This window comes from Caloenas nicobarica, chromosome 8 (assembly GCF_036013445.1).
Source record: "Caloenas nicobarica isolate bCalNic1 chromosome 8, bCalNic1.hap1, whole genome shotgun sequence".
NCBI lineage: Eukaryota > Metazoa > Chordata > Aves > Columbiformes > Columbidae > Caloenas > Caloenas nicobarica.
The window spans coordinates 2,692,975-2,704,656 of record NC_088252.1 but is presented as its reverse complement, the minus strand read 5'-3'; the positions used below and the strand labels follow the sequence as shown (position 1 = coordinate 2,704,656).

At 44.4% G+C, this 11,682-nt stretch overlaps 1 protein-coding gene across 3 annotated transcripts in view; it reads left to right on the top strand.

Annotated features, from left to right (window-relative positions):
- Positions 1-1,538: 1,538 nt before the first annotated feature.
- The window catches only part of UBXN7 (UBX domain protein 7), a 33,394-nt gene continuing 23,250 nt past the window's right edge, over positions 1,539-11,682 (top strand). The window contains exons 1-4 of one of the 3 annotated variants that reach the window (XM_065640380.1): positions 1,539-1,637; positions 5,399-5,546; positions 7,483-7,550; positions 10,555-10,620. In XM_065640380.1, the coding sequence (XP_065496452.1) occupies positions 1,565-1,637; positions 5,399-5,546; positions 7,483-7,550; positions 10,555-10,620 (355 nt within the window). In that variant the 5' untranslated portion in view covers positions 1,539-1,564. Of the gene's footprint in view, positions 1,638-2,573; positions 2,616-5,398; positions 5,547-6,534; positions 6,610-7,482; positions 7,551-10,554; positions 10,621-11,682 lie in introns of those variants that run through there. The other 2 variants (XM_065640378.1, XM_065640379.1) reach the window with 2 other exon arrangements.

Below are 11,682 nucleotides of genomic sequence, written 5' to 3'. Positions count from 1 at the left end.
GCCGAGATGCTCTGCAACACTCCAGTCTGACAGCAGACGCGAGCTTTAAAATTGTCCAAAGAGAAGAAGATTAATATTTGGACTGATTCAAAGTATGTTTTTAGCGTGGTGCATGCCCACGGAGCCATTCGAAAAGAACGAAGTTTGTTAACAGCACAAGGAAGACAGATTAAACGTGATACTCCAGTTGTCAGAAGCTGTGCTGTTACTAGAAAAGTTATCGTCGTGCATTTCAAGGAGCATCAAAAGGGAAACACCGATCAGGAAATTGGAAATAAATTGGCAGATTACAGATTATACTGCTAGATAAGCTTCTAAAAAGACAGATATGAACGTAAAGTCTCTCATTCCAGATGGTTGCCTCCTCGAACCAACATCGGTAAACTATTCCTTGCAGTATGTTATGGGGAATTGTATTAAAATATAACAAAACTAATGGGGGAACTGATGCTCTATACCAAGATTTGATTAAAGGGTAAGAGTAAATTTATATACTATCTAGAAACAAGAGATCCAGCAATGTGAAATTTGTCTGGCAAACAATCTCAATACTGTAAATAGAGTAGAAACAGGAACAATTATAAAAAGAAAAGTTCCAGGATGACACTGACAAATAGTTTTCTACAAACTCCCTAGAAAAGGGGGCTATCGGTGTTTGCTGGTATTAACAGGCCCCCTTCTCAGGTTGGCCAGAAGTATTCCCCTGCCAAAGTACTAAAGTTAGAAAAGCAACTAAGGCTTTGTTAAATGAAATCATAGCCCAATTTGGGGCACCCACCGTGAGGTACTGAAACAGAGAAATAAACTCAGCAGCAGAGTCGATTATACTGTTAAGCGTCATTCTTTATTTTATCAGCGCTGGGATCGTCCTCCATCAGTGCTCCGAACACTGGGTGCTCTTGCGTGGCTTATATTCACATAATTATTACATATTCATTACAGTTTTTGAAAATTTTGACATACATCCATACTAAGAAATAATTGATGATGTTAGTTATAATTGTTTAGTTTCTTGCTTACAATACATCTATTAATTATTAGGTAAATATAAACTAAGCGCTCTGCTTCTAAACAATGTTTAATTGTAATTAAACGCTAATTTAATTACAACTTAATTGTAATTAAATGTTAAATCTTAATCTTCAGTCTCCCTCTTGTGCGGAAGGATCTAAAACTTGAGGGATATCCCCTTGTTTTGCAGGTGGTCAGAAAGCACTGATCATGTCAATCGGTTAATGACGGGTATGTGTTTTGTAACTTAATCACAGTGTGCATTAATTTGGCAGCTTCTCTTCAAGGGCCCGAAGTGTGGGGGAGAAACCCTTTCCAGCCGCCATAATATTTGAAAAGCCGCGGGGGCCGCTGAGGCGGCGGGACGGGCCGCGTTGCCACGGCAACTCCCGCCTCCGCCGGCCGCTGAGGCGATAGGGCGGGGCTGCCCGCGTTGCCACGGCAACGCTCGCCCCGCCCCGGCGGCGGGCAGGGGAAGGTGCGCGGGCGGGCGGCGCGCCTGCGCAGAGCGCGCGGGCCGGCGGCGTGCGTGTTGTTGTGCGGCGGCGGCAAGATGGCGGCGCACGGGGGCTCGGCGGCCTCCGCGGCGCTGAAGGGGTTAATCCAGCAGTTCACCGCCATCACGGGTGAGGCACACGGAAGCCGGGACCCGCCGGGCCCGGCCGAGGCTTTGCCGCCGCTTCGCTTAACGAGCGGCTCCGGTCCGGCCCCCCCCGCCCCCCCCCACGTCGCCGCGTCATGGGGGCGCGGGGAGGCCGGGCGGGAGGAGCGGCGGGAGGCGCTGCGCGGGGCGAGGCGGAGCGGGCGGGCGGGCGGCTCCGGGCGCGCTCCCCCCCGCCCCAACCCCGGCTCCCGGGAGCTCTCCCGTTGCCGCCGCGGCCTCGCCCGGGGCGAGCGGCGCTTGGCGGCGCCCGGGCCTGTCAGCGGGCGCTCGGGGCCCGGCCGCCGCGGCGGGTGGTGCCTGAGGCCTGGCCCGGGCAACCGCGGCGCCTCCGCCCGGGGAGACGTGGGGTTTCCCCCCCCCGGGCTGGAGCGGCGGCTCGGAGCCGGTTGTCCCCGCTCGGGGGTGCCGGTGCGGGTCCTCCCGCCCGGGGACCGCGGCTGCTCCTGCGAATAGAGCTGAGTCCGCCTCTAAAAAAAAAAAAAAAAAAATCTTTGAGCACTGTAGACTTACTGAGAACTGTGGACTTACTGAGAACTGTGGACTTATTACTGAGTTCGCTAAAGAAAATAGTCGTTTTTAAATTGAAGTTTGCGGCAGGTGATGATTCCCACTTTACCTTGTGTACTTCGAGCGCTTGACCTGCTTTGCGATGAAGCTGCTTCACTGTAGTTCCCCCTTCGCTTGGGTATCAAATAGAATCACAGAATAATTTTGGTTGGAAGAGACCCTCAAGATCATCGATTCCAACCGTAACCTAAATCTGGCACTGCCCCATGTCCCTGAGAACCTCATCTCCGTCTGTCCAACCCCTCCAGGGATGGTGACTCCAGCACTGCCCTGGGCAGCCTGTTCCAATGCCCCACAGCCCTTTCTGAATGCTGAAGGAATTTCTGAATACAGAAGCAGCGCTTAATAAAACATCTTGGGCTTTTTAGTTGATGTAAGTGAAACTGGTTTTACTTTGGCGGCTCTGAGCAGCTCATTTTTGGGCTGTCTCCCCGCACTCAGGTCCCAAACGTGTTTGGTTCGCTGTGATCATGGTGGTAGGATACACTGGGAAGTTCTTGATTGCTCAGCTCTCCTTTTAGAATAAATCCTCTTGAATAAGAAGAACCTACAGCAAGTACGTTTTCAGTATAGTATGTGGCCATGTGTGCCTTGTGTTTTCTTTTCAGTCGTGCCTGAGATTTGCTAAAAAATGAACCAGAACAGGCAGGGTCGTGCTAGTTGCTCTTCCTGACCACTTTTCGTGCTGATGCAGATGGCTTATGTTAAATATAAAAGCACCCCTCTTATGCTTTCACAAAGGGAAAAAAAGAACCTGCTGGGCTTCAACCATCCACCAGCAAAGTAGAGTTTTGAAGTTTTGTTTTTCCATATTAAGAGAATTTAAGGTTATGTCTAAAAGCGCGTTGTTATGGAGGTAGTGTTGCTGATGCCGGCGTGACTTGACGGGTGCTCAGAAGCTGACACCCTCACTGGATCGTGTTAGTGGCTTTCAACATGGAGCTTTAAGTGTACGAAATGACTCCTGCCCGCGAGGAAAGAGCGGAGTGAATATTGCACAGCAGTTCGATTCCAGCGTAGATGACAGTGAGGAATGGGGAGAAATAGTCCTCGATTAGATTTCTCTTATCCAGAGGGCAGAATTGTGTTTCTTTGGCTCTCTCATCCAGAAAAATATTGCAAAGAGAATGTAGTTCCTGTGTGTCTTTGCCAATGAAGCGATGGGGTCTCTTTGAATTTTGCTTTGAGACTTAACAAATGTTTAGTATTTTCCGAGCACTGAAAACATTCGCAGGACGGCAGTTTCCTTAGGAGTGAAGAATCAGTACAAGCACTTTGCGCGGTGGTAACATTTTAAATAGTGGAGAGTTTAATATAATTTTCCTTCTAGTTCTTCTAAATGAATGACTGGACAGTGAGGTTGTAGGGTGGTGTGTGTATTCCAACCTATACAGGTATTGTTTGCTTGCTACAGCTGGCATTGAAATGAGCTCCTGAAAAACGCCAAAGAGCAGTTAGTTTGCAGAACAGGAACTTGATGCCCTTGCATCATTTTTTGAGATGTCACTAGTTTTTATTTTGCATTTCCTTCATCTCAGTTCGGGTCATAAAATATAGCTGATGGTCATCTCAATACGCTTGTTGTGGCAGGTTGATTTTTGTTTTGTTTTGGAAAACCAGATCCCTCAGTCGGGTTGGCTCTCTCCATGATTTAACATAATGGTGCAGGTCATTTAGAACGGATTTATCTCGACAGTTTCAAAGTGTATTCTCTGTTCAAACCAGAGCTTCTTGAGTCTTCCCCGGAAAATCCGAGAAGCATCCAAATGTGTTTTGCCCAAACTGGTGTTATCTGTGATTCTGTCGCCGGGAAAAGTGTTTTCTTCATTTTGGTGACTTGCAGTGAACCTGAGAAGAATGACTGCAGATCCAAAAGCTACTCCCAAACTGGTTCAGCTGCATTTTGCCACTCTCCCCCTCTACCAGCCTTCCCGTATGAAAATAAACTCTTTGGCAGTCCAGCACCTATAGAGACAGCTGCTGTAAGTAGATATTTAAAGGGTTGGATGCTGGAGACTTTCACCGCTGTGGGTGCTTCTGCTGCTGGTTTGGTTTTTGAGGAGAAGCTGGGAGGTAGAGGAGAGAAAAAAGTTAGAAGGGATGCTAAGAACTACTATTTCATCCCAAGCAGCAAGGGTAAGACTGGATTTAGTTACACTTAGGAGAGATTTTAATAAATGTTAGTCGTTATAACTGTGTAGACAAATACTACTTTCTCCCTCTTGGCTTTTTTTCCCCTCTGAGGTGAACTGAGCTTCTGCTGATTTATTTTGCCTTTTAGTGCAATCCGTAAAACAGGTTGCCTTTTCTTCTGTCTCTAAATTGAAATGAAGAAATAAATTTAACAGCAGAGTCAATTATACTGTTAAGCATCATTCTTTATTTTGTCAGCGCTGGGATCATCCTCCATGAGTGCTCCAAACACTGGATGCTCTTGTGTTGCTTATATTCACATAATTATTACATATGCATTACAATTTTTGAAAATTTTGACATACTATACGTCAATACTAAGAAATAATTGATGATGTTAGTTATAATTGTTGCGTTTCTTACTTACATCTATTAATTATTAGTTAAATATAAACTAAAGACTCTGCTTCTAAACAATGTATCACTTAATCTTCTGTCTCCGTGTCGTGCAGAAGGATCTAAAACTTGAAAAATATCCCCTCATTTTGCAGGTGAAAGCATTTATCTCATGTCAATTGGTTACATGAATTTGGCAGCTTCTCTTCAAAATACTTGTTAGAAGTGGGTAAAAAATTCTAGTGGGTCATTTTGTATTCTCCCCGTTAAAATGTTAAGTGAGCTTTTCATTTTTGTGTGTGTGTATGCCCACTAGTACTTGGAAAATTGCACCAGGAAAAGGTCTGACCTCTAGGAAAAGAGAAAAACCAAGATAAAACCCCTTAGATGCCTTTCCCTAAGATTTTTCCTGATGGAAGGAAGGCTGTTCTGTATGTGAGCATTCCCTTCCCCTGTGATATACATTTTTGTCTCATTTAACAGTGGCGCTTCAGAGCTAAATCACAACCGATGAACGATTTCTAACGATTAACGCTTAGAGAGAGGAAGCTCACCGGTCGGCTGGTCCTGGTGCTCCCAACCCAAATGCTTTCCTAAGAACACTTTGATTTTTCTTGGGCGTTGCAGGTGCCAGCGAGAGCGTGGGGAAGCACATGCTGGAGGCGTGCAACAACAACCTGGAGATGGCTGTCACCATGTTCCTGGACGGCGGAGGGATAGCGGAGGAGCCCAGCACCAGCTCTGCAGGGGTGTCTGCTGTTCGTCCCCACACCGAGTACGTACCCCACGAGTAGTCTGTCTGAAGAATTTAGTAGCGTAAGGCAGAACGAATAAGACAATAATCATTTCTAACCTGCTGTCAACTCACTGTAATACGCGCTGCTTTGATGATCTTGTTAAATTGATTGCTCCGGTGTTGTTCTGGGTAAAGAAGTTCTTATCGTGTAAGTTGATACGTAGACCAACATCTCTCTTGCAAACTTCAGAAGTTTTCTGTAGCTTATGCACACCATTTTTTGCAAACAGAGCTCAAGACCTTGAAATGGGCATCCAGTAGTAAGAGATTCTTACTACTAAATTGCTACAAGAATCTTGCTTTACAATAATTTGGAAGTTAGAGAGTTCTCTTGGTTTGTTTCTTATAAATGTAGTGACCTCGGTGCCATTTGTAAGGGTTTTTTGCGCTGTTTTTAGTATAACCAGGTATGGCACTGTAAAGGCTAGATCATGCACACTAGTGGGCAGAGGAATAAGCAACTGCAAAATCCACATGAGTGTCTTACACATCAGATGCCAATAAAAGAAAGAGTTGTTCCACCTTTCGGTGCTGCCTGTGAATGTGTCTGCTCAGGGTACGTGGAATAATTTGAGTGGCAGCTAATTGGTATAAGTCACACTCCTTAAATGTTCTAAATTAAACCTAGCCGTGCTTTTGTCTTTATGAAAGTCTTCCACTTCAGGAAAAAGACAACTAGCTTTAAAAGAAAATTCTTGCCGCTCATACTTCTGAAGCACACGTATAAATTTTAAAAAGCTGGTTTAGTACTAAACTTTATAGCTGATGTCAGGGGCCTTCCTGCGCGAACTTTTGACAGGTAACGAAGTTAAAACTCTGTATCTATAGGTGTTAGAGTTCTTATTTCTGGACAACTTCTGGCACATCAGTGACTTGAGGTTCAAGTTTTTATTGGAATACTTTTTTCTTTATACTTGACACCCTCCAGGTGCTGGTCAGCTTAGTGTTACTTCTAGGAAGAGAGAACAATAAATATGCAAATGCAAAATGGAGAATAACTAGCTTCACAACAGCAATCAAAGATGTGGAGCTTAATAGCAAGGTTAGTGCATCTTGCCGAAATTACGAGTTATTTTTTGAAAACCTCACGGCCGAGAGCCGCAAACTGCGCAGTTTCTGAGTTTGAGGAGTCGGAGGGAAGCGGGCAGGACATAGCAATGGATTTTCTTGGGTGACCCTGTGCCTTCCGTCACATAGATCTGTGGGCCAGGTGACCACGTTGAATCAGTGATTCTGTTTCAGAGCCCTCGGGATTTCCTTTCTTCTCCTGGTCATGATTTCAGATTATCTAGCAGTCTCCACAAGCATGACTAAGGTGTTGAATTACCTCAGAAATTGGGGGAAATGGCCATTTTGACCATATCATCCTCTGGAAAAGAGAGGGCTGTGGGTTTGAAGTGGAAGCAAAAAGTCTTCTAACAGAAGAAAGGTCCCGATAAGGAAGATTTTTTTTTTTCTTTTGTTTTTTTCCTCCCCTCCATGTAGATTATCAGGGGAGGACGGTGACAAGCAGATTAATTAACAGCCTGTGCTAAGTTTTAAGAATTTTTCACGAGTTTTAAGACACTTGTTGAAGAAGAGAGGAATGTCCGAATAATAGATTGACAAAGCCTTGGATCTAGTCACCCAGGGATTTGTGTAATCTTTGATCAGGGCTCAGAAAGATCACCCGTGCCAGATCTGAATGCGGAGGGTACTAAATCCTGCTCCAGTGCCATCCGTGAGAATGGACGGTCCCTTGAGGCCCCTGTTTTCTCCAAATCTCCTGATTCTGTGCAATGATCCGGCAGCATCCTTAGCTGCTTCCAGTTTCAGGAGCCTTTGGAGCACAATGGGATGTGATGGGATGTGGTTTATGTAGTACTTGGAATATTATCATCTCTCTGATTTTTTTTTTTTGTTTCCTCTTTGACAGGGATGAAGTACGAGCTCCAATTCCTCAAAAACAAGAAATTTTAGTAGAGCCTGAGCCCTTGTTTGGAGGTAGGCTTGTGTTCTTATTTTGGATTATTTTGTTTTCTCTACCTTGAGATGAGCTAAGTGACAAAATGAAAACCAACCTACTGAATATGAAGAAAGCATTGTATGTATTTTTATTGTGTTGGGTTTTTTTTTTTTCCCTGTGTTGTTGAAACAACAGTGTTGTTGAAAACCTTGCGCACTAGAGATGCTGCATTCCCAGTGGTACCAATTTACTAACTCCAGTTTCGGGAGACTTGGTGAGGCAACAGCCAATTAGCTGTGATCAGTGTACACCTGCGTTCTGGGGGTTCAGAACTGGGTGATGCTGCTGGGAAAGTGTTCAGCGTGCTGGGGTAAAAGCTTGAGCGAAAATGAAGAGGACAAATGCACATGAAGAGGACAAATGCACGCTTCTCAGGGAGATGACGTATCAGAAAGAAGGGCTGAACTGTCTGATTACTCATCGTTTTTCTCCATTTCTCATTTAGGAATTTAATTTGCTCTTTAAACTGCACCACGCAGCTAGTTTTCGTGTTTGTTTTCTGAAGCTGCTTATCACTTTTGCTTTTGAAACATTTTTTTTGCTCCAAGGAGGCAGGTGATGGAAATGCTGTTTTCTTTCGGGCGCTTGTCTAAAACACTCTTTAGTGCTCATATAGAGTTCACAGAATGTCCTGAGCTCGAAGGGACCCACCAGGATCGAGTCCAACTCCTGTCCCTGCAATGACAACCCCACAGTTCACACCATGTGTCTGAGGACGTTGTCCAGTCTCTTCTTGAACACTGTCAGATTGGGGCTGTGACACCTCCCTGGGGAGCCTGTTCCAGCCAGTGTCCAGCACCCTCTGGGTGAAGAACCTTTTCCTCATGTCCAACCTAAACCTCCCCTGGCACATCTTCCTGCCGTTCGTTTGGGCTCTGTACTCCATGAACGCTCTGAATCCCAAAACCTCCATCTCAAACCATCTTTCCTTAGTGGTTCTTTTACAGCAGCACAGGGGTGGAACTTCTGTAGCAGGACTGGATGACCTGGGGTGTTATCCCCTCTTTTTATATGGTGTCCATGTTAGTATGGACACCTAAGACTCTTTTTTTTTTTTTTTTTTTACACTTATTTCCTTTAGCCTTGTGAGAATCTATCTTTCTCACGCTGCCCAGGCAGTTTCTGCCTGTCTGTTTGGCTTTTGCCATGTCAAGTGAATTGAGGGTCTTGCCCTTTTTATCGAGGAAGGGCATTCAAGCGCTTATCTTTAAACCGGCCTCATACCCATAGGAAGTGCTTTTTCTATTGTTTAGTTCCTGTGCTAGAAAGGAGAAGGAGGCGAAGCTTCAGGTTTACCCTGGAACTGTTTTTCTCTTGAGCCTTTTTTTCAACATCCGAGAGGTCTTAACCAGGATGCACGAGCTGAGTGGTGGTTCCCGAGGTGGTTCCACTGCTGAGGGCTCTCTGAAGCCACCGCACCAGCTTGTTCCTCTGGATTTCTTTGTGGCACAACAGACTTTTTGACGAAGATTTATAGACTCCTATGGATTCAAGAGTCTAAGAAGTGCACGACTAGGATCTGCTGACTCTGGTTCTTGGTCCTGTCCTGATCGCAGACACACTGTGATCTGAATCAGCGATGTCCTCCTGGCAGTGACTGGCCCACCAGTGCTGATACACTCGCTAATGCCACGTCTCTTTATAACGTGATGCAGCCTGACAAACCAGCTGAAACTGCAGAGTTATTGTACTTCACTTGGTCTTTTCAGCTCTAACCTCAAAACAGGGAACGTTCCGTTTGCTGCTTTTAACAGTGTTACATTGAGCTTGGATTTTCTTCTAGTTGAAGAGATGATCCCAGCATTTGTTCTCTGCCAGATACGTGGAACCCATGTTGCACTACAAAGGATATCAGAATAACTTCTACCTGGGCTGCTGTGAACAACTTCAGCTGCCTGGCAAGGGAAATGCTGCGTTTGCTGAACTAGTCTTGCAGTTGTTATTTGTAGTTTAAGTTGCTCCGAAGTTGTCTTTAATGGCTTGTGCTTGCGCCTAAGCATTTAGAGATGAGAGAGTTGTTATTTACTTGAGTTGGAGGGGCATTATTCACATTATTCCTCATTCAGGTTTTCTTTTTCTGTGATATTCTGTACGGGATGCACTCATTCTTTCCTTGGTGCTCTGTGTGAGAAGAACGCAAGGAACAAGAGCTGCGTTCCGTTCTTTGCCCTCGGCGTGGCACACGGTGAAAGACGCCGCATGTGCTATGGGTGCAAAACCAGAAAGGTCTCTGAAATAACATTTTAGATGTACTTGCGTGAGCTGTGCATAGGTCGCATTTTCTCACAATAAATGTTTTTTTCTTACTACAGGTTTCTGGTGAGTATACATTCTATTTATTTTGCTTTATTATTTATTATGTCTTGTAACAATGAGGCTTGGAAAGTTCTATGTTAGAATGTTCCGCTTTCATTTAATAGTAATGCAGAGCAATAGTTGGAACAAGTCTTGGCGGGCAGTTTTAGCATCTGTAGTACGGTGGTCGTTCTGTACCACAGGACTTAACTGGAATAGTACCTAAAATACTGTTTATCTTCCTGTGCCGCCGTCTCTGCCCGGCTGCACACGACCTGTGCTGAAGGTTTCCTTGTGGATAGTGATGCTGAACCCAGTGGAAGAGCTTGACTGTTGCCAGGCCAGCCAAGAAGTTGGGATAGGATCTGGATAAGATATTAGAAAAGAATAGAAATGCATTGCGGAAAAAACCAAATGTGTTTCCTAATAAAGAAAATATTATTCCGTGGGCTTTAATCTTTTGAAGTTTTTCATCTACTTGAAGGCCTTTTGCAAAAATCTTGGCTGGAATTGTGATATGTTGATGCTGTGATGGCACTTCCACTACCCAGTGATCAACTCCCTCATCATTCACGCTTGGCGTTCCTATGCTGTTGTCCATACGTGATGGAGAGTACTAATATGTAAATATATTGATAGCATACTTTTGAAATAATCATTGAAATACTTTTTTTTTTCCCCCCATAGCTCCTAAAAGACGCAGACCTGCGCGCTCAATATTTGATGGTTTTCGGGATTTCCAAACAGAAACCAGTAAGTGTCTACTGATCAGTAAGCTGGAGGTTCTGGTTTTTAATGCAAGATGGAAAAATGGTTTACATTGTAGGCTATGCCAGCTTTCCATTGTTGAATGGTTTTTAAATTGCCTGCTGTATAGCAGAAGCATTTCCTTAATAACGTTATTAGGCTATTCGGTTTTGTAGTGTCAGTACTGTTTGTTCACCGGTAAGTTTGTTAGTTTATCATTCTGGGGTGGCTGAAGGGAGAGTAATGGACACACAAAGCAGGTAGCGAAGATGCTGGTCCATACAGAAATAAAACCTGCAGACAGTGTGTTCTGTCTGCTTTCCTATGTCAAATATTTTCTTGATAACTCTCAAAAAATACTTTTTCTCTCTAGGGGGAGTTAAAAAGGGGGAAGAATCTATAACACCCATACAGAAATTAAGTTCATCCACTGAATTTTTCTTGGCTAGCCAGTGGTCATTCTGGCACTTGAATTAGATTTGAGTAGCCCTGGCGCTTCTTCCTTGACCGCACACCGTTCTCATTAATCTAATTGCTCTTAACCACTGTCTATCAGCTCATACACAGAATCTCCAAATGGCAAAGCACTGGGTGTTATTTAAGCTGTTCAGTTTTATAGAATAGGAGTATTTGAGAGCAGAACACCAGATATTTCACAGTGGAGTTAGAGCTGTTGTGCAGTTGTTATCACTGATGTTGCTGGAGTGATTAAGAGCTCTAACCATGGACCAGTTCCCGTGTCGTTACGTGCTGTTTGATGCCAAATTGAAAATAAGCATCCATAGCTACTTTCTTTCCCCTGACCGGTTTGGTCAGGGTTTTCCAGTAAGGAATTTGTCAAGTACTAAAGTCACTGGCAACTGAAAATACACCATTTACAGAATCATTGTAGCCTCAAGTTTTTTTCTCATCTCCACTTTGTTATAAGACATTTAGAGATGCACGATATGTAAAACCATTGCGAGGGTTTACGATGAAACTTTGTTATGCTTTTTGGTAAAACTTTATAGATGAATATCACTGGCTATTTGTGAAAAAGCAAGTGGCTCTGGCCATGAAAATCAGGAT